At 38.1% G+C, this 27,010-nt stretch overlaps 1 protein-coding gene across 5 annotated transcripts in view; it reads left to right on the plus strand.

Moving 5' to 3' along the window:
- LOC107996808 (KN motif and ankyrin repeat domain-containing protein 2) overlaps window positions 1-26,771 on the plus strand; it is a 46,250-nt gene extending 19,479 nt beyond the window's left edge. The window contains exons 1-11 of one of the 5 annotated variants that reach the window (XM_017055051.3): window positions 2,584-2,719; window positions 3,269-3,387; window positions 6,154-6,271; window positions 7,674-7,873; window positions 8,131-8,362; window positions 19,549-19,670; window positions 19,762-19,842; window positions 21,023-21,250; window positions 22,120-23,369; window positions 24,125-24,719; window positions 24,788-26,771. In XM_017055051.3, the coding sequence (XP_016910540.2) occupies window positions 6,226-6,271; window positions 7,674-7,873; window positions 8,131-8,362; window positions 19,549-19,670; window positions 19,762-19,842; window positions 21,023-21,250; window positions 22,120-23,369; window positions 24,125-24,719; window positions 24,788-25,234 (3,201 nt within the window). In that variant the 5' untranslated portion in view covers window positions 2,584-2,719; window positions 3,269-3,387; window positions 6,154-6,225 and the 3' untranslated portion in view covers window positions 25,235-26,771. Of the gene's footprint in view, window positions 1-2,583; window positions 2,720-3,268; window positions 3,388-3,453; window positions 3,610-6,153; window positions 6,272-7,673; window positions 7,874-8,130; window positions 8,363-9,037; window positions 14,810-19,548; window positions 19,671-19,761; window positions 19,843-21,022; window positions 21,251-22,119; window positions 23,370-24,124; window positions 24,720-24,787 lie in introns of those variants that run through there. The other 4 variants (XM_017055050.3, XM_028666271.2, XM_017055049.3 and 1 more) reach the window with 4 other exon arrangements.
- The last annotated feature ends 239 nt before the right edge of the window (window positions 26,772-27,010 follow it).

Consider the following 27,010-nt stretch of genomic DNA (forward strand, 5'->3'; position numbering starts at 1 on the left):
ATTACGAAAGCGGGTTTATTTATCAATTTCAAGAAGTAACGAACTTGGAGGATATGTAAATTGCGTTTCCTTTAGGATGAAAGAAATATGTATATAGGTATTCACCGCGATGTGTAAACGTGTGGTGATCGAGATTGATTGCAAATTTTCCGCGTCGAATTCTTCTCTTCGTTTCCGATTGAATTATACGAACAGCCATTTTTTTGTTTCGAGGAGAGAAGGGACGAAGAGCGCCACCTACGCGGTGATTCCCCGCGTTCCGAGTCGTAAATAAAATGGCGAGCAAATTGAGCGGACAATGAGGAGGTTGGTGGAAAAGCATCGACGGCTTTGTTGCCGGCGGCGGCAAAAGGAACTTCATAATCGCGTTTGTCATGCGATTTCTTCTCTATTGTTTACAGACCATTGTACGGCTGGAAGTATATCGCGAGTGAAGCGGACAAAGAGTACAATGCCGAAGGTTGTTTGCAATGTATACGTACACAACACCCGCGGAATCTCTTATCTGATGCGTGAAGAATACTCGTTCTTCACGCACTGGCAAACGATTCTTTTCCTTTGCCGCGATAAAATTTTCCTCCAATTTTCTTTTATAATCTATCGTTGAACTTGTTAAGGAAACATGTTAATTAACAACTGCATCGACTCTGCGTGGAATAGTACTCAAAATCCATGGTTCAGTAATATTGCGTGGATGCGCATCGCGGTGTTTGACGCGTTGCTCTCTTTAATTTGCAATTGATATCATTGAATCGTAGATGACTTTAACGGTTTGTCCATAAATGTTGTATGCCATAAAATAATCTTGTCGTACGATGCACAAAATACAAGCAATAAATTCTTTTATAATCTATCGTAGAAAACAAAATAATTAACGTTGGAATAGTACTCAAAATATATGATTCAGTAATATTGTGCAGTGTTTGCTCTCTTTAATTTGAAATTGATATCATTGAATCGTAGATGATTATAACGGTTTGAGTTGAAGTTATTTTGAAATAATTTCATCTATAAATGTTGCATACCATAAAATAATATTTCTCGTGTGATGCATAGAATACAAGCAACAAATTCTTTTATAATCTCTCGTTGAAAATAAGTTAATTAACGTTGGACTCTGCATGGAATAGTACTCGAAATACGTGATTCAATAATATTGTGTAGATCGCAGTGTTTGATGTTGTTCTCTTTAATTTGCAATTGATATCATTGAATCATAAATGATTATAACGGTTTGAGTTGAAGTTATTTTGAAATAATTTCATCCATAAATGTTGCATAAATTAATATTTCTCGATGCACAAAATACGAGCAATAAATTCTTTTATAATCTATCGTAGAAAACAAAATAATTAACGTTGAAATAGTACTCAAAATACATGATTTATGAGTGATATTGTGTAGATCGTAGTGTTTGACGTTGCTCTCTTTAATTTGCAATATCATTGAATCATAAATGATTATAACGGTTTGAGTTAAAGTAAGTTGTTTTGAAATATTTTGAACGATAAATTGTTGTTGGTAATGTATTTGTCAAGCAACAAATTGATCTTATGGATAACAGAGCTTTATAGGTCACACGATATCAGTCGAGATATCTTTATTTATTCTTTTTCGTTTTTTTACGCTATAAGAAATTTTATATATTTTCCTTCGAAAGAATTCTATTTTCGAAGCACGAAAAAATCATTCCAAAAAAAAAATTTTCCTATGATATTGGCTTGATATTTATTCAGACATACCGCTGATTTCAAAAGAAACAGAGAAAGAGAGAAATTTTCTTTATAGCGGATTTACGTCGGGTTTTTTTACGAGAGCTTTTATGAGAAATTGAAAGGAAAGCTTTTTAATTTAAAATAAATTACCTGGCTTCTAGAAAAATATGGAAAAGCAATAACAACAAATGTGTATATGTTTATTAATCAGTAAAAATAAATTGCTCATCCATGCACAAGCATCAATATTCAAATACACCGTTTTATTAAGTTTATAGTATAGTGCCTGCCTGATTTTACCTTAGCCATGAAAACGCGCAATAATACTTCAGCGATCATTGGTGTATAAATTATCTGCAAACAGTTTTTTACTCGCATCTAATACATCCATCTGAAAAAAGAACTATCATTTAGATGCTCGTGCGAAACGTTGATAAACGTATAATTTACATAACGTACAAATCGTACCGTCATTTTCATTAATTACACGTATACCAATAATATTTTCTTTACCATGGTTGACACGATTTCGAATAGAACCTTCAAAATAATGATTTTCTTTTTCTTTTAATTTACTTTTTTCCTTCCTTCCATACCTTTGTCGCGATTAAATTTTCAACTTTTCTTTCAACTTATCGTTATTAAAATTCAAAGAGATCGAGAGCAAATCATTTACGATCGACTCACCAGTAACGAAAGTATCCCTAAACTACGGTTCGAAAACCGATCGAAGAGAAACATCACGCGTGAAAGTGACACCGTGCACGCGCTCTCTCTCAATGCTATCAGCTGGTCGGTTTATCGGTTAAACCGGCGTATCGATCCATTCGAGAATAGGCAGGCAGAGCCAATTTCACATTCGCGGACCTCCTCCCAATCTCCGTTAACTTCGCACGCTGGCAATTTCGCGGAGGAGGATGACTTTTGCTTCCTGTTTCCTGAAATTGAGGCCGAGCTCGCTTTCCATTCGACGGTCCTCTGGGTTTTCCTGCGCGCAAATACACGTGAGTCGCCTGCTGCGTCCCTTCGCAATTTCATTTCGGCAACACGAAATGTCGAGTGAGTACCCTCTTGCACGATTGGAAAGTCGATGCCTCGAAAGTTTAACGCGAGGATCAGCCGAGTTTCTTGTCCTCTTTCGCAGCGTTTGAGCACGTTTCGCGACGTTTGGGAGGGAATATCGAAGATATACGATCGGATTCGGGGCTCGTGTCGACGAGAATTCATCGTAGAGCAAGGTTATTACGTTTGTTCTAATGTCTAATGGAATTTAATCGTATCAATTGCGTTACTTGCTCGATCGTTTGAAGTTTTTCTAAAAAAAAACTCTCGTTGGACGTTTAAAAATCCAATTAATTTATTTCCCCTCGTATCGCCTCTTATCTTTTTTGAAACACGAATACGACGCGAGCGAGCAGTATCATCGTATCACGAACTGTTTAATATAACGCGTCATTTCATTTAACTGTCATCACGCGAAGAGTTAATGAAAAAAATGTGCATGAATAAATTAAACGTTGTCTTTATGTAATAATATATTCTTCTTTTTTTAGTTGGAAAAATTTTCAGAGAAAAAATTTATTCGAGTGCTCAACTCTCAAATTTTCGCCCAGTCATCGTCGATGATCAACGTTAATCGAATTCATTGATTAATTAACGAAATGGGTATAACGTAAGTAGAAAGCTTTATCGTTTAAAAATTATCGATAATAGAATAGATAAAGGCGGCAGTACACGGCAAAAGCGATCAGTCGTCGAGGAATCGGTTGCACGCGCACGTCCCATCCGTTGTTTGAATTTCAATGCTCGCCACTTTCAAAGGGTTCGGGTGAAAGAGTTTCGTTTTCCATCCATCCGGGGCCCGAAATTCGACGCGAGGTATACCCTATACGTGGTAAATATTCACAGGCCATTTTCATTTAGATATTATCCGCTTACAAACAAGTTGTCACGTCTATCGAGATAACGATTGCCACCGTTTTTTTAAAACCTAACGATAACGCAGTCATCCGCAACAGGTAAACACGCTGAACGAGCTTTTGAAAAAAATTCAAATTGTCATATATTTCCACGAGTGTTACATCGAGTAATTTTATGCAACCGTCTCGTTACTCGCTTTATATCTTTCGAGTAATTAATCAACTTTCTTCCCCTCCCCTCTCAAAAACAAAGATAAATCCTCCTCGCAACGTTTCTCCTTTACTTTATTTCATAATTTATTTTTCAATCACGAGCCAATTATCGTAGCACACGAATTCTTCTTAAATTCAATTCTCTTCTATCCGCTTAAATATCAACGAATCATTCGATAAAACGCGTCTCGTTGCACCAACGAGCCGCAAGTTTCCATTTCTTGTTCGAACAAGTAACTAACCCTAGCTCGTGGAAGGAATACTCGTCTGGGAGGGTCCGTTACGGGATTCCTCTGGAGAAAATTGGAAAAACTCCGTCTCGTGAACGAAAACGTAATTGGAATAAATATATATTTGATAGCGTTCGGTTTCGTCCTCTTATCGCGAGGATCGAATTTTCTTGTGCGTGGAGGACGTGACGCCTCATTAAAAATTAACGAGGCTGGCGAGGAAAGGAGGAAATGCGTCGTTACGTGTTCTAAGATCCTCTATTCCGCCCGGTCCTCTACGACCTCGAACCGATCGCTGCTTGAATCCTAATTGTTTCTTGGGAACGGTGGCTTGGTAAATGTATCACGTACAACCGGCGCAAAGTTTCCAGGCCAAGGATTAAAAAGGGCCCGGAGAATTTCGAAATCCCCTTAACGGTGATCTACCCATTTCCAATTCGTTATACACGATCGTAATTTAAATTTTTTTAATTATCAATATCTTGTTATTATTGGGGCTCATCGATAATTTCTGTATCTTTGAACGAATTACAATTCACGAAACTTATAAAACTTGGAAAATATACCAACGAATCCAGCTTAAAATCGTCCCTCTCCGGATGATGAATACAAAAGGATGAATACAAAGAATTAGCGGATCTGAATTATTCTCCCTGCAATGGACGCGTTATCGTGGAAAATGGCTAAATATACGGACGAAATCATGATCGTTGCTCAGTCACCAGATGAATTGGCGAGAGGGCAAATCATCGTCCGAGAATCTTCTACCGGAAACGATAGTAAAAATATCCGGCCGAGGCTGGACGATAGGCTCGAACAATTAAAGTTCACGGAGTCGACGTGGAGGACGTGTTGCCGTCAGAGCAGAAATCCGGGATACGGAATTAGCCACGCGAGGGGACACCGTGGAAATTACGCTTGAACCTCTTCTCGGCCACCAACGCGGTTAGATGGATCCTCCTCGGTCCTCTCCATCCCCTTTCACTTTACTTATCGGTGGACAGGCGAATACGAATTAAAAATACGCGTATATCTTTATTTATCAACGAACGAAAAAATTATCGGCAAAACTTGCAAGATTTGTGTTTATTATTTCGTGCGAAATCTCGTAGTTATTGCTTATAGAAAGTAACTTTTTAATTATTTAACGATTAATTCTTTATTTTCTAAAGTGTTTTTTGTCGATGAAAAATAAGCAACTATGCGTGTATTGCGTATACAAGTCACGTTACACGGGAGTCTGTTGTAGTTGTACACTTTATATCGTTCTCGTGTTATTCGAAAAATTCCTCTTAGAATCGTTTCCTCCTAATATTCAAAATATTCTGCGATATTTCTTTCGATGGAAGTTGGTCTTAGAGTTGGCGTATTGCAACGTATATATATCCTCGATACAAGTTATCGAGCAACGCGAAAAGTTGAATGAAAAGTTTCCTCTTCGAAGTTTAAGAAAAACTTGCTGAAGATCTAGGATAGAACGAATGTTTTAGCGGGGTTAAGCTCATCTCGGTTCATCTCTTTGCTTTCCTTTTATTGCTCTTTCTTTCCTCTCCTTTTCTTTTTTTCCTTCCCCTTCTCCCTCTTCTAGTCAATTATAGCCAAGAAGAATTCCTCGAAACTAATTGATTCTGCGCGCACACCAACCCTTGGATTCCTTGCCGGTTTATTAGAAACGAGCGAAACTGAGAGATTTTTCGCTGGTCGGAGAAAGAAGAGGAAATAGGGTCGAAGGTGGTTGGAAGGGAGGGGGATTTTGACGCGATTCTGCCGATAGATAATGGGTGGAGCCATTTACCAACAACAGCCGCGTTAATGAAATTACCGAGAATCTTCGTTCCTGGGAACAATGGTATAACGCCTCTTCGTGATAAATCTGGATGCTTTGCAATAAGACAGACCGATCGTTTAAACAATAAAAGCAAATAATAATTTTTCTCCAGTGTTTTCCCCATCGACTGCTCAAATCGCTCCTGAAATTATCACTTTTCATCGTGATTTTGTCGATGTCGAGTTGTTGCAGGGGGATGATCGATCGATTTTGGGATGAATTTAACGAAAGTTTCTTTTTGATTTCAGAATGGTGAGGATGCCAGGGGACTGTGAGGAACAGTGGTGAAGCGGATAACATCGAAAAGAGTTGGTGGAAAAATGGCTTTGACCGTCGTACCCTCGGCCCGCGTTTTCAATGGAAACGGTAATAAACAATGCAATAATTTTAATAATAATAATAATGATAATAATGATAATCACGATCCAAATAATTTATCTGAAAAAAACACTTGGTGTTTATTTTGAAAATCGCACGATGGAAAGAAATTTATGATCGTCTATCTGTATTGCGATTAATCAGAGATAAAACGACGACCCGTTACTTTTTACTATCGCGTCGTATATAAATAGGCGCAATAAAATCTTCGAATCACGGAACCTTGAACCTTGAGAAAAAACAAACAAATGGCTCGATTAAACAGTTGGAGATTTCCTTTGAACAAAGATTTCTTATTCGCGTCGATCTAATATTGGATAATTATCTAAAAAGAAAAAAAAAGAAAGGAAAAATTGTCAGAAAAATCGAAGCAGAGAAAATTGAAAGAGAAGAACGTGATCGATAAGCCAGTTTCGATAATAGTAGTTCATTAAGTCATTGCCACATCGCGATAGGGCCAGTATGACACGCAAATGGGATCCCCGCGCTGTTCTCGGCTAACGAACTTTGCCAGATTATTATTACCGTGCCTCTGGATGGCCGCCAATGGTTACAACATATTTCGGTTTACGCTTCGCATCGGTCGTTACCCTCGCAACAATCAACTCTCGCGATGAACCACGATCGATTCCATCCAAAGATAGATCCTTTCTGATTCGATCGATCGAAGAAACTCTACAACTCTCTTTTCTGGATGAATCTGAGAATTATATTTTTTCGTTTCGAATTGCCCCGATGCATTATTTCTTTAAAAGATGAGAAGAGACTCGATGAGAAGATCGATTCTATCCATCAATATTTGGATTAAATTTAATTTAAATTTGGTAAAAATGGATCTTGGCAGATTCTTTTTAAAAAATCACTTATTGAGAATCGATTCTATCCATCAAAGATAGATTTGGAGGATTAAATTTAGTTTAAATTTGGTAAAAATGGATCTTGGTGCGTTCTTTTAGTTCGATGAGAAGATCGAATTCCATCCACCAAAGATAGAATATTTTGAAATTAAATTTGGTTCAAAATGGATGCGCAAGTCTTGATGGATTCTTTTTAAAAAGATGATTCGATAAGAAACGTATTTTTCTTCCGGGCGTAATTGGGGTGCTGGTTTATGGGTTTAATTAAAATCATTGGTGGAAGAGCGGTTTATGACTTGATGCTCTGATTGCTCGCTGGAAGAATTGAAATAATTGCCGTTTGGATCGCGTCTGGGTTCTCCAATTTATCTAACTGTTTTGATCTCGATGCCATAAATCGTGATTTATAGCATCGAGCGTTAGATACTACTTCTTCTTCTTCTTCTTCTTCTTCTTTTCTTTCTTTTTAAATAAAGTTGAAGACGTTTAAGCGATCGAGATAATTATACTTTTCTCTTCTCTTGGTCCATCAGTGGGGACGCAGGCCTACGTTTCCGGTTCAACAGGCTCGAAGTGCCTTTGCTGCCCTTACGGGTACCACATCGATCTGGACTTCGTGCGATACTGCGAGGCGGTTGCAGCGGGAAGTGCCGGGGACAGGTCCAGCATCGAGAGGCGCAAGAAGAGGGAACGTCGAAGGCAATGCCAGTCGATGGAGGTTCTTCTCGGTCTGGTAAATTGATCCGTTTCATTCCATAATTAAACTCCACCACCGAGGAGAATCCTCGCCTGATCTCGATCGCCTCGCGATTTTCAATCGTTTCAATCGACGATAATTGGAACGAAATTTTTATCTATTCTCCATACTTCTCTCGGATGAAACGACGGAATGTCCAAGCTTGAGAAAGAGAGACAGCGTATAATAAACGGCGTCGAGAGACGGACAGTTATGGACGAAGGTGTCGTAAATTTCGTTTTTAATCGTTGTAGGTGAGTCCAGCCCTCGTTGGAATAGAGGCCGAACTGGCGAAAATACCGCAGGAAGCTGGGACCGCAAATGGCGCGACGTCGTCTTCTTTGACGAGCCACGATAGGCGAGGATACACGCAAGAATCACCGGTCCTCGATCTCAGCGACGTCGTGGGCGACTTCGAGGCGACCCTGAAACGATCCACCAGACCGAGCAAAACTTACAACGATAAGCAGGAACGCACGGAGAGCGGTAAGACATATTTCCTTCTCTCTTTAAAGATTTTTTGGAGATGAGTCTTGGAAAAAAATATTAACGCTCACTTATCTCACTTTTTGAAGGATTTTTTTAAGAAAAAAAATTGAAACGGTAGAACGGAATGAAACAAATTTTATTTATTGTTCTTTTGTTCAGATTTATCGATCCTTAAGGAAAGGCCAATAAATTTTGGAAAGCATAGATTTCTTTTTACGCAATACCTCAACACCGTTCTTGCATTTTACTGGTGCAATCGGAGGCGATTGTAAAAAGTAGACCGAGCATTAAGACTCTCTTTACGATCGTCTGCTATATCGTGCAACGGACCATCATCCCTCGATATACGAAAGAGAAATATTTCACGATCGCGATCGATCGAGATATATAATTCCAACGGTGAAAGAATTTGAAGAAAAAGAAGAAAGAGAGAGAGAGAGAAAGAGATCCGATAATTTCACGCATATTTGATTTCCTCGCGCTAAATCCGCTCGGCCATCTTTCGATTCTCTATGGCCCAATGACCTGCTACACAATAATACCGTAAAGAGAAATGCTTCCTTCACTTTTGACTCGCTATTCCACTGAAACGCCTTCGTACACCTGTTAAACAAATGTCTCTAATGAGTTTCTCTCCGTTGTAATCCTTTGACGCGAAATTCGTATTTTTAGGAAAAAAGAAAAAAGGAGGAGCGAAACGAAACGAAACGAAGGGAAAGAAAAGGCAGGAAATCTTGAAATCGCGTATTATATTCATATGCAGCAACGATTTTCTACGAATACCAAATGTGTATCGAGCAAGTGGCGGATTTGAAACCGCATACGTAGAACGCAACAACGGATCGTGTAATTACAGTCGACGTGGAATGCATGCGAGGGATATGAAAATTTCTCTTTGTAATTTCTCGTGTGCGGTTGCATACGAATCGCGTTTCCCGCATACTTCGTTATGTGTCGAGGATTCGTTTTGTTTCCGGATTTTCATTGGGTTTCAAATGATGTAACGGATGCTTCTCTTTCGTTTACGAACGAGAACGAATATAATCTCGAATCGAGGATCAACTTTCTTCGTCACAATTGCTAATCGAATAATTCGTTTTCCCCCGACGAACGTGTTGTCCGCGGTACGAACTACTTTTTCTTTATAACAGCCGCGAACAAAGAAATATCTCAATTCGAGATTCTTTTCACTTTCTTCCCACTACATTTCTTTGCAATTTAGAAATTTATCTCGCGAATGACTTAATTAACGTAATTAAGATAAATCCCTCCTTTTAATAAAATATCATTTTAACTTTAATTTGACTCTCTGAGCATTGTATATGAACATTTCTATACTAGTTATACAAAGAATTTCAGTCGTTACGATAATTAACAATCATTTAACCAAAAGAACTCGTGAAGCAAGGAGTTAATGCAGAAAGAGGAATATAATTCATAAAATATATGATCTAAATTGCGAAACGCTTTGAAACGAGGACAGTGTTATCGAGGATTACATCTTATCTCTTATAAAAACTCATCGAAAAAAAGGGACCACCATCAAGGATAACCTGTCCCGGTTCGTTGGCCCCCCGCGAACGATTCGGTTTCGCACGGTTTTCACTTTCGCTGAAACAAAGCGAATCGAATTTTTGTCCACGGCTCGGTTTGACGAAACGAAACGAGGATCGCTTCGTTTCTCACGAACTCGATGGAGACGCGGTTGCACGCTCGTCCACAGGAAGATTCTCACGTTTCGCGACCCGATCCCTCTCGCTCCCGTTTCCTGTCTTATCGCCCTCCTCGACAATAGAATTCCTCTCGAAACTCGCCGCGAGTTTTCCTCTCCTTGATTCCACTCGTTGATAAATCACCAGGCAAAGTGCGGAATTTAACGATGAGAAGCGAGGAGAGTAGGATAAGGTGACGCATAGTTTGTTGGTTCGACGAGGAATTTGTTTAAGAGAATGCGTATTTAAGATAAGTTTGTTGACGAGTCCATTAGTTATCGAAAGCTGCTAATTGCCAGCTAATTCTTCCTCGTATTTTCCTCAAATTCGGGAAAACTTGGATAAATAAAAATACGATTAAATTCAGTATATCTTTTGAAAGTTTTCTTTAAAATTCTTCGAGTAGAATAAATTTACTGTCTCGACTTTTTTTGATTGAAAGATTCTAGCAGTGAGAAATTTTATAGAACAGCCAGAAAAATATTCAAAGTGTCCTCAATGCGATCGATCACCACAATTTATTGTCCCATCGACTTTATTATCTAATCTGTCTTATCGCGAGCTAATTCTTTTTTATATTTTTCTCAAACTCGGCAAAACTTGGACTAATCAAAAAAATACGATTAACTTCTTTTAGTATGAAACGTTATAACACATTAAAGATATCGTTTAAAATAGATGTATTGTAAAATAAAATATTACAATCTCGATTTTTTGTCTCTATTATTAAAAGATTCCTGGATGGATAGTCTTCAAAATATTCAAACTGTCTTCAAAGCGATCGATCATCAGAATTCGTCCCACTTTATTTTATTTATTATCCATGTTATCGCAAATTAACTAATTGTTCCTTACATCAACTTCTTCAAAAACAATTAGCCAAATTAAAATAAAATATTACTTTCCCAATTTTTTGTTTCAATAATATTAAGAGAAAATGAGAAATCCCATAAAATAGACAGAAAAATCTTCGATCGATCGTCAGAGTTCGTCCCACTTTATTTTATCTATTTTCTATGTTATCGCAAATTAACTAATTGTTCCTTACATCAACTTCTTCAAAAACAATTAGCCAAATTAAAATAAAATATTACTTTCCCAATTTTTTGTTTCAATAATATCAAGAGAAACTGAGAAATCCCATAAAATAGCCAGAAAAATCTTCGATCGATCGTCAGAATTCGTCCCACTTTATTTTATTTATTATCTATGTTATCTTAAATTAACTAATTGTTCCTTACATAAACTTCTTCAAAAACACTTATAAAACAATTAGCCAAGTTAAAATAAAATATTACTTTCCCAATTTTTTGTTCCAATAATATTAAGAGAAAACGAGAAATCCCATAAAATAGAAATAAAATCCGAGAAAAGTCTTTGAAAGCGATCGGTCGTCAGAATTCCCCCGACGCTCCATTATCTAATGCACGTTGCGCGTAATAAACGGAGCGGAGTCCCGGCGTTAAGTAATCGCGACGGTTGCTCGATACAGTTTCCGCGGTGAATAAATCGCGAATCGTTGACGCGGCCGTTGATCGCGGAGCCGGTTGTAAATCGCGGTTTAAAGATAGGCCTGCAAGCTCGTTCCTCGAGTCGAAAGAGTCTGCGCGCTCGGAACGCGTGAGCGGGAAGTCGGCGGTGCGTGGCTGGAACCACCTGCTTCCGGTGGCGTCGCGTCGGTTGCACCGTCTCTTCAACGGCACCTGTGCGTTGTTGCACCCCGGTGCGTGCCACGGTGCGTGCCCTACGACCCGAAACAATCGTTCGCCCCGATTTTCGTGACGACCGGCCGGATGCAAATCGAATTCCACGAACGAAATCGATCTTTTCGATCAAAAATTGCCAACTCTTCCATTTCTTTTTTGTCCATCTCGTTCTTTTCATTTCTTCCTTCCCGCGTGAATGCGTTATGCGCAAGTAAACTCTTTTTGGAAGGTCGAAAATGAATCGAGAGATGATTGTTTAATGAAATTTATGATTATTTTTTTTAGAAGGTGAATAATTAGCGTTGATGAAATTGGAAACGTTTTATGTATAGTTTGTATAAAATTTTGTGAAATCGGAAGCGAAATTTTATCGGTGTTTAACTGTTTAGAAATAATTAATGGTTTGAATTTAATATTAGATGTTCATGTTATCTTTGTTTGAGATTAAATAGATTTCGTTAAGGGTGATGTTATTGGAACTGGTTTCTTTCATAGCGTTTTATTGATCAGCGTGGGGTTAAGTTTCTGCGATTCAACGTCCAGATTAATTTCTACTCGATTCTTCCCAGGGTGGAAAAATTGAATTATTTCCCGCCATATTTCGTTCTCTTTGTGAACGATGAACGTACGGTGTTCATATATATTTAATTTATTCCCAGCTTGATTGGAAGTTTCGAGCATTTAAGAATTCTTTTCTATATACGTCACAATAATTTCGAAAAGAGTCAATTAAAAATTCCTCTATCATTCTTTTACGTAGCACAATTTAATCGAGACGAATAACACGCTCATAAATCTAACGAAACACGACTTTCTCTTCGTCGCCGGGTAACAGGATTCTTCAAAGCATCCGAACTTTTCGCGAAAGTGCGTCAAATCGGACTAACACGCTTCATTAGGAGCTCGATTACCTCTGTGAAACTCTTCAAATAATATATAATTCGTTTCAGAGACAGCTCATCTGTAAAACTCGTTTCGAAAATTCTTCGACCCGAGTTTCAAATTTATATTGAACAATTGGAAATCGATTTCATTCGATATTAACCGGGCATTAAATTAAAGCGTTAACAATATTATTAAAATAGTTGGAAGTAGAAAGTAGAGAAAAACCAAAAGATTCCGTGATCCTCGTAATTTCGCTTTTGCGTGACACGTACAGCGAAGATTGCATGCGCGCGCGTTCCTCCAGAGATTGTAATCGAAGTTTTACACTGGAACAACATCCTATTTAACTTCCCTTTAACTCTTCTTTCAATCCATTTCTTTGTTTCTAACGTTTTCGAATATTAATTAAATTATACGCTCGAACCTTAAATTTTCCACTCGATGAATCCCCATCGCTCTCAAAAAAGAAAAAGAATACGACACTTTCGACTCGTGCAAAAATAACTAGCCGAATATGCGACACGGATTCGTGGAGGGATTGGATCTTAAAAATATACGACGTATTCGATATCGAAGAAGTATCCGACGAGATGGAAATAAGATGGACATTCTCGAGCCGCTCTCCGCGGCGAGCCACTCTATTTAACTCGATTTGGAAAGTTACGATGACGCGAGTTGATCGTCAAAGCAGCCATTCTGGTGCTGCAACCTTGTCGCGAGCAAGGTGGTCGCATATGGCGGCGTGCACCTGTTCTAAACGTGCGCGCAACTGTCGCAACTGTTCTCCGAGAGGGTGGCCTCTGAAATTGAAAAAAAAGAGAGAAAGAGAGAGAGAGAGAGAGAAGGAGCGACGAAAATAATGGAAATTAAACGGCAAAGTGAGGATAAACACGCTTTTAAAGCACGCGTAGGTCGTGCAACGAAAATTTTTATTCCACGCGTAAACTCGTACTCGTACTCTTTTGATCGAACGATTGCGCCACCGTGTTTGTTTATACGATGTCGTTTAACACGGTTGAACTAGATTGCTCGAGCCACCTCGAGTTTGTTATTTTTGTTCCTCGGGAAGAGGAAGACGCGAGGGAGAGGGGCTTCTCGCTCTCCTCGCAAACATTTCCGCGATTGAATCGACAAGTTAACAAAACTTTACGTACACCTCGAGAGAAACGACGAAATTTACGAGTAAAATTCTCTCCATGCGAAAGAATATTCGAAGCATGGATAATATTCGAATAATCTGTTTAAAGAAAATAATCTGTTTTTCTGGATTAACCGGATGCGGATTGATCGACGAAGCGATCTTCTCTGATATCTCTGCGTCAAGGTCGCCGGTTATCGAGAATTCTCTTCGAGAGATCTCTTCACTTCCGCGAATCTAAGAACGGTGGCACGTATCGAAAAAGCGAGCGGATCAAAGTCGAGCGAAATGTGAGCGAAGGGCGAAGATGTGATTTTTCCACGACGAGTGGATTAAGAAATCGACGACGGCATGCACACGCACGCACACACGCATACACACACAACCGCGTCGGTTTACACACCGTGACGGCGGGCAAAGAACAGCAGGAGAAGAGGCACATTTCCCCTCTCCATTCACCTCTTGGACGAGTAGTCGGAGTCCTGGTTGGCTATAGCCCAGAGTTCACAGTCAAACGCAAACAGTGGCCGCGGCAAAACAGATCGTGGCACGAATGCACGAAAAATCGGCGTCGAAACGGCACGCGATCGATCGGCATCCAGATCGGCGGCGATCGGTCGCTGCTCCGATTTTCCAATTTTCGGATTCCTCGCGGCGCCCCTGCGATCGATACCTGATCGAACGAACGAAATTTAACGAGAACACGAAGGATTTCTAAACCTACCATCCTCCTTTTCGCATCCTCGTATTGTGCAAATGCATTTTCGAACGGAATCGGGTGATATCGAGTGCTTAGGAAAGAAGGAAGAAAAAATGGAAGAACTTTCGAAGAGCAAGATGATAAATTAAAGTTTCACACGCACTGGATACATGTGAATAAGTGATTGATCGATTCTCGTGCATCGGTTCGAAAGTGAGTGAATCAAATCGAGCGAGATGGGGGTGAAGAATTTTATCATGAAGAGGATACCGTTCTGCAAGATGAAAGCGAAGAGGAAATATCGTAAGCCACGTCATTTTCTTCTCTTCGTCCCCGTTATACGATCGACAGATGGAAAAATTTCGAGTTGATATTATAATAATAATAAGAATAATAATAATAATAATAATCGTTGAAAGCCTCTCTCCAAATCCCCGATTCTGACGCTAACTGTTTTTCTGCGCTGTATCTAAGCCGGGACGATAACAAATTCTTACGTCACGATTTTCTTCCACGGGTCGTGTTTTTACATAAATTATCGCCCCCGGTTCGCGTGTATCGTATTTGCTCGTTCCTACCTAGAACTCGGGCTTCGTGCCTCGTACGACATGCATTACTTTCGTACATAGCAGAGAGAGAGAAACATCGAATGAACAGTAATTAAAAGATACTGTATCCGAAGGTCAGAGTAAACCGAGAATTCATTATCATCGCGATAACGAATCCTCGTGCTTCCTCGTGTTTCGATCACCTCGACAGAAATTCCTTTTTTTCTCTTGTTCTGAGAGAGGAGGGGGAGGAAGAAAGGAAGAAACGAAGCGATCGAATAGTGGAAAGTGGAAGAAATCGTTTAATTAAGAGTATTTCACCATTTGGATCAGATTATATCGGAATGCACGAAGATTAGTTCGAGTGTATCCAGATGATACACTCTCCTTCCTCTTTTCTTTCCCCTCTTTGCATAAATTTCTCCAATCCTCTTCCAATCGTATTTCGATCATCGTCGTTTATTTAAAATTTTTCGATTCGATCGTCTTCCTTTCTTAATTAACCATATCTCAAAATACTGGATAATCGATGTTGAAAGAGATACAGGCAAAGGAGGAAGGAAGGTTTAATTAATCGCTTGCGATCGTACAGGTGAAAGAAGAAAGATAGGGGGAGAAGAGAGGATCGAGGAGCAGAAGCTGAGCCTTTTGACTCGACTTTCACGACCGACGACTCTTCGTTTCGTTTTTTCCGTGGAATGCAACGCTCGTTGTTTCTAATCCACATGTTGAACGCGGCCGAGAAACCAGCTCACTCCATATAAAGAGGGACGTAACGATTACGCGCCATTATTTACATGACGTTCGTGCATCGTTCGCGTTGTCACGACAAGTCTCGCGTGAGTATCGTGTCCAACCCTTTTAAGGATGTTCGCCTCGTGGATGATGGCTTAACGCGGCCGACTTCGCGGGCAAATTTTTCATGGACGCGTAGATCGCGTGTCTCCGCGATTTCTAAAGTTCTCGTCGTCGTCCATGCTCGATGGATTCTGTCGCGTTCGAAAGAGATCGAGTCAGGAAGGGAAGCTCTGCTCATTTAAATATTTCACGCGATTTCAATTGATTCGGAAATTCGGATCTATCGAGGTTCTTACCACCGATCTTTTTGCTCCATCCTCGAATTATTCGAAGAAAAGTTTACAAATGGTGAAATTTTTCGTCGGCAGAGAAAAATTGTACAAAATTATAAAAAAGAGATTTTGGTTTTCCATCTTTAAAACGGTTGGAATGGGATAAAGAAAAAGAAACGTGGGAAGAAGATCATGGATTCAACAAGGGGCAAAGGTTTGCGATTTTCATTTCGATCGAATTCGATTCGAGAGATTCGTTTTATTTATCTCTTTCCTCTCTGAAAAAGGAAGTGAGAAGAATAAATTCTCGATAATATCTCGATACTTTCATTTTCCGATGAACTTGTAGCCTTAAACTGTATTATGCTCGAGTACGAAACAATCGCAAATAAAGTGAGCGAGCCTCGATACTCCGTAATTCCGTATCCTGAAAAAGGTCAACGAGGTAGTCCCAGATTCCTGAAGAGTCTCGATGGTTAAGCTTGCATTTCTTAACCGATCCGCACAAACCGATAAATTTAATAAACTGTGTGTCCATTATACGATCCAAAATTCGTTCCAATTGTACCGTGGCCAAAGTAATTTTAAACACGTCGTTCGAGATCCTAAAACAGCACTGACTTGCAACAGCAGTTTCAGAGGAGAAACCGAGGCAAATCTCTAAGCGTATTTTAAACGCGTTAAAAGGGGGAAACGAGTCGCACATCTTATTTTTTCGTCGCAACATGTCTCGAATCCGATTTTTCACCGGTCTTTTCCATTTTTATTACTATTCTATTCTCAAATTATTCTCAAAATTTACGTAAATTAGAATCTTATTCCTTTCGCCTCGAAATTGAACAACTTCGAATCAATTCAATCGAGATATCCTCTTTGACGCTTGTTAATTAGCAAAAACTCTAGAAAAGAATTTTGTGGGTTACGAAGTGTCTCGAAATTAGAATCCAACTTCCTTCTTCCTTTAAATAATGTATAAATGATTTTCGCGATTTAAATGCCTTACGGATGGACGCGCGCAATCCTTTGGCATTAGGCGTTTTGAATAGGCACGTGCGTCACGATATGGTCAAACGTCTGGTCCTTTGTTGCCTCGATCCGTTTTCTTGCGCAACGATCGATTAAAAAAAGGAAAAATCGAACGAACAACGGCGCAGGTGAACACGAATATCTTACGCAACTCGCGCTCCTTTCGCGCGGAAAAGGGTATTGTTCTGGGCGAGAATTGAGCGCGAGAAGTCGTGTCGGTATTCTTTTGAACTTCGCTGTACACGTGAAATTTTTTTTCAAAAAATAAAAGTTTGCTAATTGTAAATAATGCGTGTACCAGTTTTATAAATAACTAATAATTGTCAATGATGATGAGAAAAGAATCTTTTATCGATATTTTCTCGATATTATCGAAGAATGTTGTTCGAACGATTTACTCCTTCGTTTTTCGAATGATTGTTTCTCAAAAAAAAGAGAAATGCATTTTTTAAAGTCTTCCGTCCATCCTTGCATTTCCTCATTTTTCCTAGCAAAGGGAAAAAAAAATATTGGGTTCGAATGGAGTAAGTTGAATCTCCCAACTTTCTCGAGGGTGAAAGTTGGCGGATATTGTGCCCAAATCGAAGGATTCTTTCGCCCAGGCCCAAAGATTTACGGCACGATATTCGGCGTTGAGCCACGAGAATGACTCTAAACCGGCCGTCCATTACCTATCGATGGTAAAAAGGGTAAAAAATAAATTTTCTCAAAAATAACGAAAATGTCGTAAATCCGTCAATGCTCGTGATATACAGCTTACAATATGATCGGTTGACATATTGCGAAGTGCGCGTTAACGCGTTAATTCAATTTTATATATTAGACGCAAGAATAGTTTTGGATCGGTTGGAAAGCGAGGATGTTCTCGGAATGTTGAAATGTAAAATATCTTTCGTCGCATAAACGAAAGATCAAGCATCGTTACGTTCGATTTTGCGGAGTGGAATACGAGGTTATTCCACGTGTATAAATATCCAATAATTTTTTTTTTTTTTTTACATTATATCGCTTTTTCGATGATACTTAAATAATCTTTCAATATATACCAAGAACACGACCTTAAGTGTCAACGACACGACCTCAATAACCACGTCGAATGACCTTGCATATCAATTATGTACGACCGCAATGATCCCGATCACCTTTTCTAACTTTTTTACGACCTCGAGTTCGAGAAGGACTGCGAGAGAAGACCTTTATTCGTTCATCGAACGTATCGCTCCAATGCTTTCGTTGATCGATCATTGATGAAAATCTATTAAAGTGTAGCTATATTGTTCCATCAAAGAGAAAAGAAAAAAAAAATGGAGAATCGGGTACAAGAATAAATAACGTTTGAAAAACTGTAATGCAAAAACTCGTGCTTTCCACGATTAATACATCAACGTAATTCATCCGTGTTACGTTACGTTTAATTAATCCTGCGTAACATTTAATTAAGCTAAAAGTATTAAATATTTCTACCCTTTCTATCCTTGACAAATCATCCACTCTCTTCTCAAGTGTCGAATTCGTTTGGTGTTTATCTCGATCGATTCCATTACCGTGTCAAAATATTTACCCTGATCTTAATCTTAACATTTTTGTCCCATTCATCGTCCAGTTTCGATAAAAAAAAAAGAACATAGCTCCGTATCGATCCAATGGCAATTTCGAGTAGTTGGAGGATGAATATTGTTATTATTATTATCGCCAACCCGATAAAAATATTCGTTGCAATAACAAATTTTCGCGAGTGTGGAAGTCGTTACGCTCGAAATATTTCTATCTTAATTTATATCGTGGAATATCGATTCGTTCATTAACGAATGAAATATATTGCTTTGCTCCCCGTTAATTTGATCAAACGATAAATTTGCGCGTGTATATACATATATATTTGCGTGTGTCCGCGTGTGGATGGATGGAAAATAGCGGGAGAGAAAATATTTAAATTACCATGATACGTTCGTTCATTTCGTTGTTAAATTGTAATTCTGTATTAGAAAATTCTTTATTTGAAAATTATCCCTTTTCATCGCATAGCAAGATTCACTTTATACTTCGCTCCATTTCCATTAAATAACAATTTATCTCGTTACGCGTAATAGTTTCTTTGAATATGCAGAATATTCATGCTCCGTATATAACGGAAATATAAAAGTTCAATTTCTATTAAATTTTATCACGTATCTCCACAATTGTATATTTGACTCGAAGTTATTTCTTTCATTCGTATCAAGCTTTAAAATTAAACGTTCTAAAAAATTTCTAAAATCTCAATTATTGTAATCAATATTACGAAATAATTTACATTCGTAAAGATTATCCGTCCGTTGCACAATTTTTCCAAATTAAGTTAATAAAAGTAGGAGGTTAAAAAGAAAAGAGAGATTGAAAAATAAAAAAAATTGTTTAGATGGAACGAACACGGCAACACCGGTGCAAAACAACGGCCAGACCGAACACGCGGCTGGTGATTTTTGTGACAACGCGAGTGTCGGAAGCGGAAACTCGAATCTCAGCACTGGCGCGCTACAGGTAGGTGCAACAAGTACGCAAAATCGAACTGGAACTTGTCAACCCTGAATGAAACTGTATTACCGCTGTAATAACGCGCGTGTATTTCCAGAACATCAGAGAGCAAATGGCTGTGTCGTTGGAACGGATGAGGGAGCTGGAGGAACAGGTCAAGGCGATTCCCATGTTGCAGGTAAACACGGCCGCGATAATTTCACCTCCGATCCGATGCGTTTCCCTCGCTGCGTGCATCACCTGTCCATCACGTTCCAAACGAAGAGAGGCAGTAATTACTTCGGCTTTAAATCGTAATCGACCGCCCATTCTTTTAATTAATCCTTCTCGCTCGAGTCGGACAGAATAATAAATTTGTTCGAGAAGAAAAGAGGTTAAACCTCTCGCAACAGAGGCCTTCGTTGTTTGTTGCACTCGAGAAATGTACCGTTTCGTGTTTAGTTTACGCTCGTGTATGAAACAGTTGAGTTGTTTCTTTCGGTTACGATACTTCCGTCAAGGAAGCGAGCGTAATTGCATCGAGTCTTAATGGAAACGATTGCGTTGCCAAGTTTCGTGCATCGTGATTATCGGTGACACGGGAAGCGAAGAACTCAATCTCGCTCTTGTAATTAATCATAAACTTTATTCAATTCTGCAAATTCAAATCGCCAATTCGATGGAATATCGTCAAAAAATACGTGATTCTTTTTCCACTCGTAATGTAAACGTATGATCAAATTTCGTGACACAGCAAGCGAAATCACGAACTTTATCTTTGAAAATCTTCGATTCCCAAAATTCCATCGAGTTCTGCATCTTCGGTGCCAATAGAATAATCATCAAAAAACGTGATCCTTGAGTATCTTACAAGTTCTCCCACTCCTAGTGTAAAGTCCCATGCACCGTGATTGCCACAGAAAATTCCTGCAAGTGAAGCTATCCAATTTCTTGAAAATCTTCGATTCCCAAAATTCCATCGAGTTCTGCATCTTCCAATAGAATAATCATCAAAAAACGTGATCCTTGAGTATCTTACAAGTTCTCCCACTCGTAGTGTAAAGTTCTATGCACCGTGATTGCCACAGAAAATTCCTGCAAGTGAAGCTATCCAATTTCTTGAAAATCTTCGATTCCCAAAATTCCATCGAGTTCTGCATCTTCCAATAGAATAATCATCAAAAAACGTGATCCTTGAGTATCTTACAAGTTCTCCCACTCGTAGTGTAAAGTTCTATGCACCGTGATTGCCACAGAAAATTGCTGCAAGTGAAGCTACCCAATTTCTCGAAAATCTTCAAATCCGATTCAATGAGATACCATTGAAAAAAGAAGAAAAAACTTAGATCAGATCTCACTACAAGTTTGGCTGAATGCAGGTGCAAGTGTCGGTGCTGAAAGAGGAGAAGCGTAATCTGCTGCGGCAAGTGGACGAGCTGAGCAAGGCGAGTCAATGGAACGAGAGCGGGTTGCATAGGTATCGCAGCCAGTCGTTCTCGGAACAGCGTGGCTCCCAGCGAAATCTGAGGAACGCGGCTACGCCGACGCGAGACATGGGAACGATGTGCGGCGCGATGACACGAGACGTCGGTGTTTCGCACCAGCAGGTACGCCGCCGACTTCCGTTTCACGCCGATTTATCGCCCGCCCGATCTCCTTTGTTCCGTTGCACACAAGCCGGAGAAATCGTAAGGGAACCTGAGTTGAGAGAAAAATTTGCATATCGCGATTCGCGGCTACCCTTTTTAATTGGAACCAGCGATTGGGCTTTATTGTGGATATATACACATAATGAGAAAGTGTGGAAAACTCTCTCGTCCAATTTCAAAACCCGATCCTTATTTTCGTAGAGTGATTTTTATTTGCATATTAAGCGTATTAAACGGATTCTTTCTTATGAATATGCGAGGAATATGCAACTTTCGAATTTAGCTATTGTTAAGATTCATCGTGCGGTGAGAAAGGAAAGAACGCGCCATTTTTTTTTTTCTTTTCGATGAAGGAATGAATTAACCGTATAGGTTTTCGACGGACGTTTATTTTATTATTGAAGGGGCTAAAACCTCATCTGTTGATTCTAATCACGGTCTCGATTTCCCGACGTTTGTTGTATTTATAAATGGGGAAATGGGTCGTGTACTATTTCCATTTGCATCACATTTTTACTTTGTAATCGAATTAAAAGTCGAACCCGATGAAAACTCGGGGAAGGGGGAAGAGAGAATTTTCTCAGTGTCCGATAACTCGCTTACGTAAATCGAAGGAAACTTTGTATCGAGAGACTTCGTTAAGCGACCCAGCTACGAGTCGATTAATCAAGTTTCGCTGGTCCATTCGCGAGAAAAAGTAGTATTTTTCGTTGTAAAAAGAAAAAACAAAGCTACAACGTTATAATATTAAAATTTAGAGATAGAGAGAAAAAAAAATGGCTACGTACGCGTGATTACATAATAACATTGCATTGTCATACGACCAGGTTCGAACACGAGATATCGGCATGATAACGAGCACCCCGATAAAACGATCATTGGAACGGAGTCAATTGCAAATCGAAGAAATAGTACCTGAAATGAAAGAGCGGAGCGCGTTGTTGGACGATCGGACGTCGTCCAGCTTTGATAAACTCTACTCGAGCGATTCCCGCGACAGTTGGAGATCGAGCTTAACACGTAGCCAATTGATGTACGAGGAAATAATACCGGAAGCGAGGACGATAAGAAATCGTTTGAAGAGAAGTCCGCTTCAAACGGAATCGATACCGCCGACCGGTCCGAAACTGGCCGTAGAAGCGAAGAAATTTCGCGATGTTGGTGTTAACACGAGGAACAGGCTGAAACATCTGGTGCACAGCCGATTCGTGATCGAGGATATTGCGCCGGAAATAAAGAGAGAAGTTAAGAAAAGATCGTGTGGAACAACGACTGGGCTGAACATGAAAGACATCTTGACGAAGGAAGACGTGGCTGTTATCGTCGACGACGCTCTCAGAATTTATAAGAGTACCCTCATCAAAGATACCATTTCTAGGGGTTGTCAATGCACCTTGGACCAGGTGAAGATAATCGAGAAGAAGGACGAGTTCGTTCAGGTTGCGGAACCGTTCAAAATGAGGACGAACGTGGGTGTTACGGTGAAGCCAAGGGTGTCTGAAATTGGAATCGAGGTCAGAACTGGGCCCGGAACGAGAACCATCGCCGTTGGTCCCGATCCGTTCACTGTTCAGTCGCTATCCTTACATTCGTTGAACTCGAGGAGTCATTCGTTTAATTACGGTGACACGAAAGTGAAAAGAAAAGCCACCAAGTCTGTTAGCGTGATGGTGGACGATTTAGTGAGGACGACGGTGAAGAGTACCGACACTTCCGGTTTAGCGCCTAAGAAACGGGAATTTGGTACGTCGCCGATAAAAAAGAAATTCACCGACGTCTCGGTTGGCGAGTCGATCAAACCGCATATTTCCATCTCGTGCGCCGCCAACTATTGCGATAATTGTAAGGAGACCATAAAAAGTTTGGCAAAGCAGTTCGTCAATAACGCTGAGAATAATATGAATCATCAGAACACGAATCTCGTCTCGAGGATACCTAGACCGTCCCACATACCGTTGAACAACACGATTGATTACAGAAGGCAATTCAAACGACAAGATACGTACACGAAGATACCGGCCGCGGGTGTAATCAGATACGATTCCGATAACAAGGAACAATATGACAACAATAATCGGTTAGTTAATTCATTTAAATATAATATATTCTGTCATTTTTTATCAAAATCATTTATACCCTTCTCAATGAAATATAACGAAAAAACAATTTTATCTAATCGCTTGAAATTTATCATATGAATTATAAACCATTAAAATAAATAAGATTTATAAAATTAAGATTTATTTTAAAAAAAAATTATTGCATAGGATCATTCATCTCTGCTCTGTCTATTCGTCAATATAGTACTTAGAAGATGTTAATTCCGCCATCTATCGGGTGGAGAATTTAAGCGGAGGGTAAAAAAGATAGCAAAGAACTTGACATCATGATGAATCAATCTACCGCGTAGTCGATGACAATCAAGCGCATGTCAAGGATTTGTTGGTTTTTTCGATTCCATGGTTGCGCGTCCTATGCGTCATAAGTGTTTTTACGGAGCAGAGGGCAGAGGTCAAATTGTAAGTAACGTTTCAGAGGTCAGTGACAGAGAAAGTGTATTTAAAATCGTCGCGAATTCGCTATGTGAATAAGTGAATCGTGCATTCGATCTAGATAAATCCATGCTGCAACAGCAGCAACAACAACACACTACCCGTTTAATTAACGATACCGAACTCATCGAAATAAATTCTGCTTGTTTCGTTGAGAAGGGGTAATTGATTTCTTGAATCATTTTATTTTATTTTATTTTATCTCATCTCTTTCGTATACAGAGATTTGAAAACGCACTTGTACTTTTTTAAATTTATATATTTTTTATATTTTTTGTAGTATCCAACAATTGCAAGGAGAAAAAGGAAAAGATGAAAAGTCAGAAGAAATATATAATACGGAAAAACAAGCTGATGACGAAGAAAAACATGAACTTCCAGAATCTGCTTTATTTCAACCTATACAAAACCCCAGAAAAAAAGTTGAACCTTCGAAAGAAATGCAAGCCGCCATGAAGGTTCTTAATGATAGTCTTAAGAAATCTCCTAGCAAAAATATCTCTCATCAAATGAAAAATGCAATCAATATTATTCAACAAGAATGGTTCAAAATTTCAAGCACAGTGAATGCCAATCCTTTAGAAGTAGAAGATTATCTTGATTGTTTTGAAGAATGTTCAAGTTCTTTATTGGAGTATATAGTTAACATGACTGATTCAAGTGGAAACACTGCGATGCATTATGCAGTTTCTCATGGAAATTTTGATGTAGTGTCTATTCTTCTTGATTCAAAAGTTTGCGATATTAATAAAGCAAATGTAGCTGGATATACGGCTGTGATGTTGGCAGCTCTTGCTGAAGTCAGAAATTCCACTCATGCTTCAGTGGCTAATAAATTATTTCAACTTGCAGATGTTAATATTCGAGCAAAATTAGTAAGTATTTTATGATGTAATTATGATTTTTTTCTATTAATTTTTTATATTTTATTTAAAATTTTTAGCATGGTCAAACTGCCTTGATGTTGGCAGTATCTCATGGTCGAAAAGATATGACTCAATTACTTCTGGATGCTGGGGCAGCAGTTAACATTCAAGATGAAGATGGTAGTACAGCCTTAATGTGTGCCGCGGAACACGGACATACGGATATTGTACGATTATTACTTGCGCATCCAGATTGTGATCCATCGATCGTTGATATAGATGGTAGTTCCGCTCTAAAAATAGCTTTAGAAGCGGGCAATCGAGATATTGGTGTATTACTTTACGCCCATGAACACGTAAATAGAGGAACAAGTCCATATTCGTCAATGAGACGAAATAGAAGAGGTTCCAAACCAACAACGCCTACTGGACCTTCCCCTTCAGCTCCAGTAAGCCCAGCTCCATCTCGAAGAATTCATTCATCAACAGTTTCTCTAAATTCTTCAAAATATTCTGCTAAATAATTCTCAAATAATAATAATATTTGAAGACTTTTTTTTTATTGATATTTAACATACTAGCAAATAGTTTGGATTATAATCGCATTATATGAATAAGCAATAATGCAATCGGCGTTCCGTGTTTCCTATATTTATTGCTAACATGTTTTAGTATTTATCATCAATTTACAATATTTTAAGGTGTTAATTTTTTAAGATAAACAATCATGTTCTTGCCTAATCATTCATCAGCCTCAACTCAAGCATTTAATTTAAGATATCTATTTAACTGCTCAAATTTGTATACAATTATTCAAAAAAAGTTTGAGAGTGCTGTTTTGTAAAGTTAGTCCATAGGAAGGATATGTGTGAAACGTATTGTTTCACATTGTTAGTTAATAAGAAGGATTTGTATAAAGTTTAAAACTTTTTTCTAGGTGCTATCAAAGTAAAAATAAATCCATTTTCATTGTTAATAAATTTTATACGATGTCACAAACGAATAAGAAACGTCAGTGACCAAATGGTTCAAAATTTTATTCTTAAATTTAAAAAACCATATGAAAGTACAAAAAGTTTCTTATATATAAAAACAAGTCACAGTGAAAAAATCTAATAATGTCTTCCAACATCCTGTGACATTAAAAACATTCCAAAAAACAAATTGTCAACAATCCGAATTTCTTGTCACAGAAAGTTTTCTTATACTCATAATATATTCGAAAGTCAGGCCTAATTTTCGTTTAATCGTCGGGATCAAACTATCAGTAGAATAATTGTGTACTGAGACAATTTAGAGAACAATACAATATGTGTAATAACTATATGGTGCACAAACGTGAGATTTATAATTCTCGTGACTAATGTTGAATTTACATATAAAGAAATTTGTAGAACCTATCGATGATCGTTCAATGTTGAAATAAATATGTTATAAATGTGAAAAATATAAATATAGCATCTGTGAACAACAACAAAATATTGAAGGGCATATAAAGGAAATTTAGTTGAATAGTTGTTGAAATTATTTCAGGGTACAATATATATATTATACGAAACAAAATATAAAAATATAATTTTATTTCACTTCTCGTTTATCCGTGTTACGTATCTTCATGTTGTAGGAATTGGATATTTAAAATAACCTTAACGTTGAACATTTTCTTACATAGGTTGTGAATATTTAGAAATAATAAACGTATTTAAGTTCAACATCAAAGATTTATATTTTAATGAGTATTCCTATCGTTAAGGACTTATATTAACATTAAGTGACAATTACGTATCAAAGATAGTACTGAATTAAGTAATAGACATTTAGGAATTTAGAAAGTAGATAACTACTTTTCATTGTTTGTGCCTTTATATTTAACATATTGTAATTGATAATAAACTCGAAAAGAAATAACATAAAACTATTGTATGATACTATAATTTACCAAAAATTAATATAAACAATACATAATCAATGGAATTTATGTTACAAACTTATATGAAACCATTAATCTTCATTAATATATGTACAAACAATAATGACAAATAAATTTATGATCTTGTAAAATTTAATGTTCCATAATTGAAATATATTATCCATAAAATTTAATAAATTTAAAAAAGATCAATAATAAAGTTTATTTATTTTGTACAAATATACAAAGGGGATATATTATTTTTCATTTTGTTAAATTTTTATTTATATATATTTATAATTTATATTAATTGTATTTATAGATTATATTTTCATAAATAAAATTATATTTTTTCAAATATTTAAAAATCATTTATATATGAAGTTATTAT

The sequence above is a fragment of the Apis cerana genome, linkage group LG2 (genome assembly GCF_029169275.1).
Source record: "Apis cerana isolate GH-2021 linkage group LG2, AcerK_1.0, whole genome shotgun sequence".
In the NCBI taxonomy this organism is placed as follows: domain Eukaryota; kingdom Metazoa; phylum Arthropoda; class Insecta; order Hymenoptera; family Apidae; genus Apis; species Apis cerana.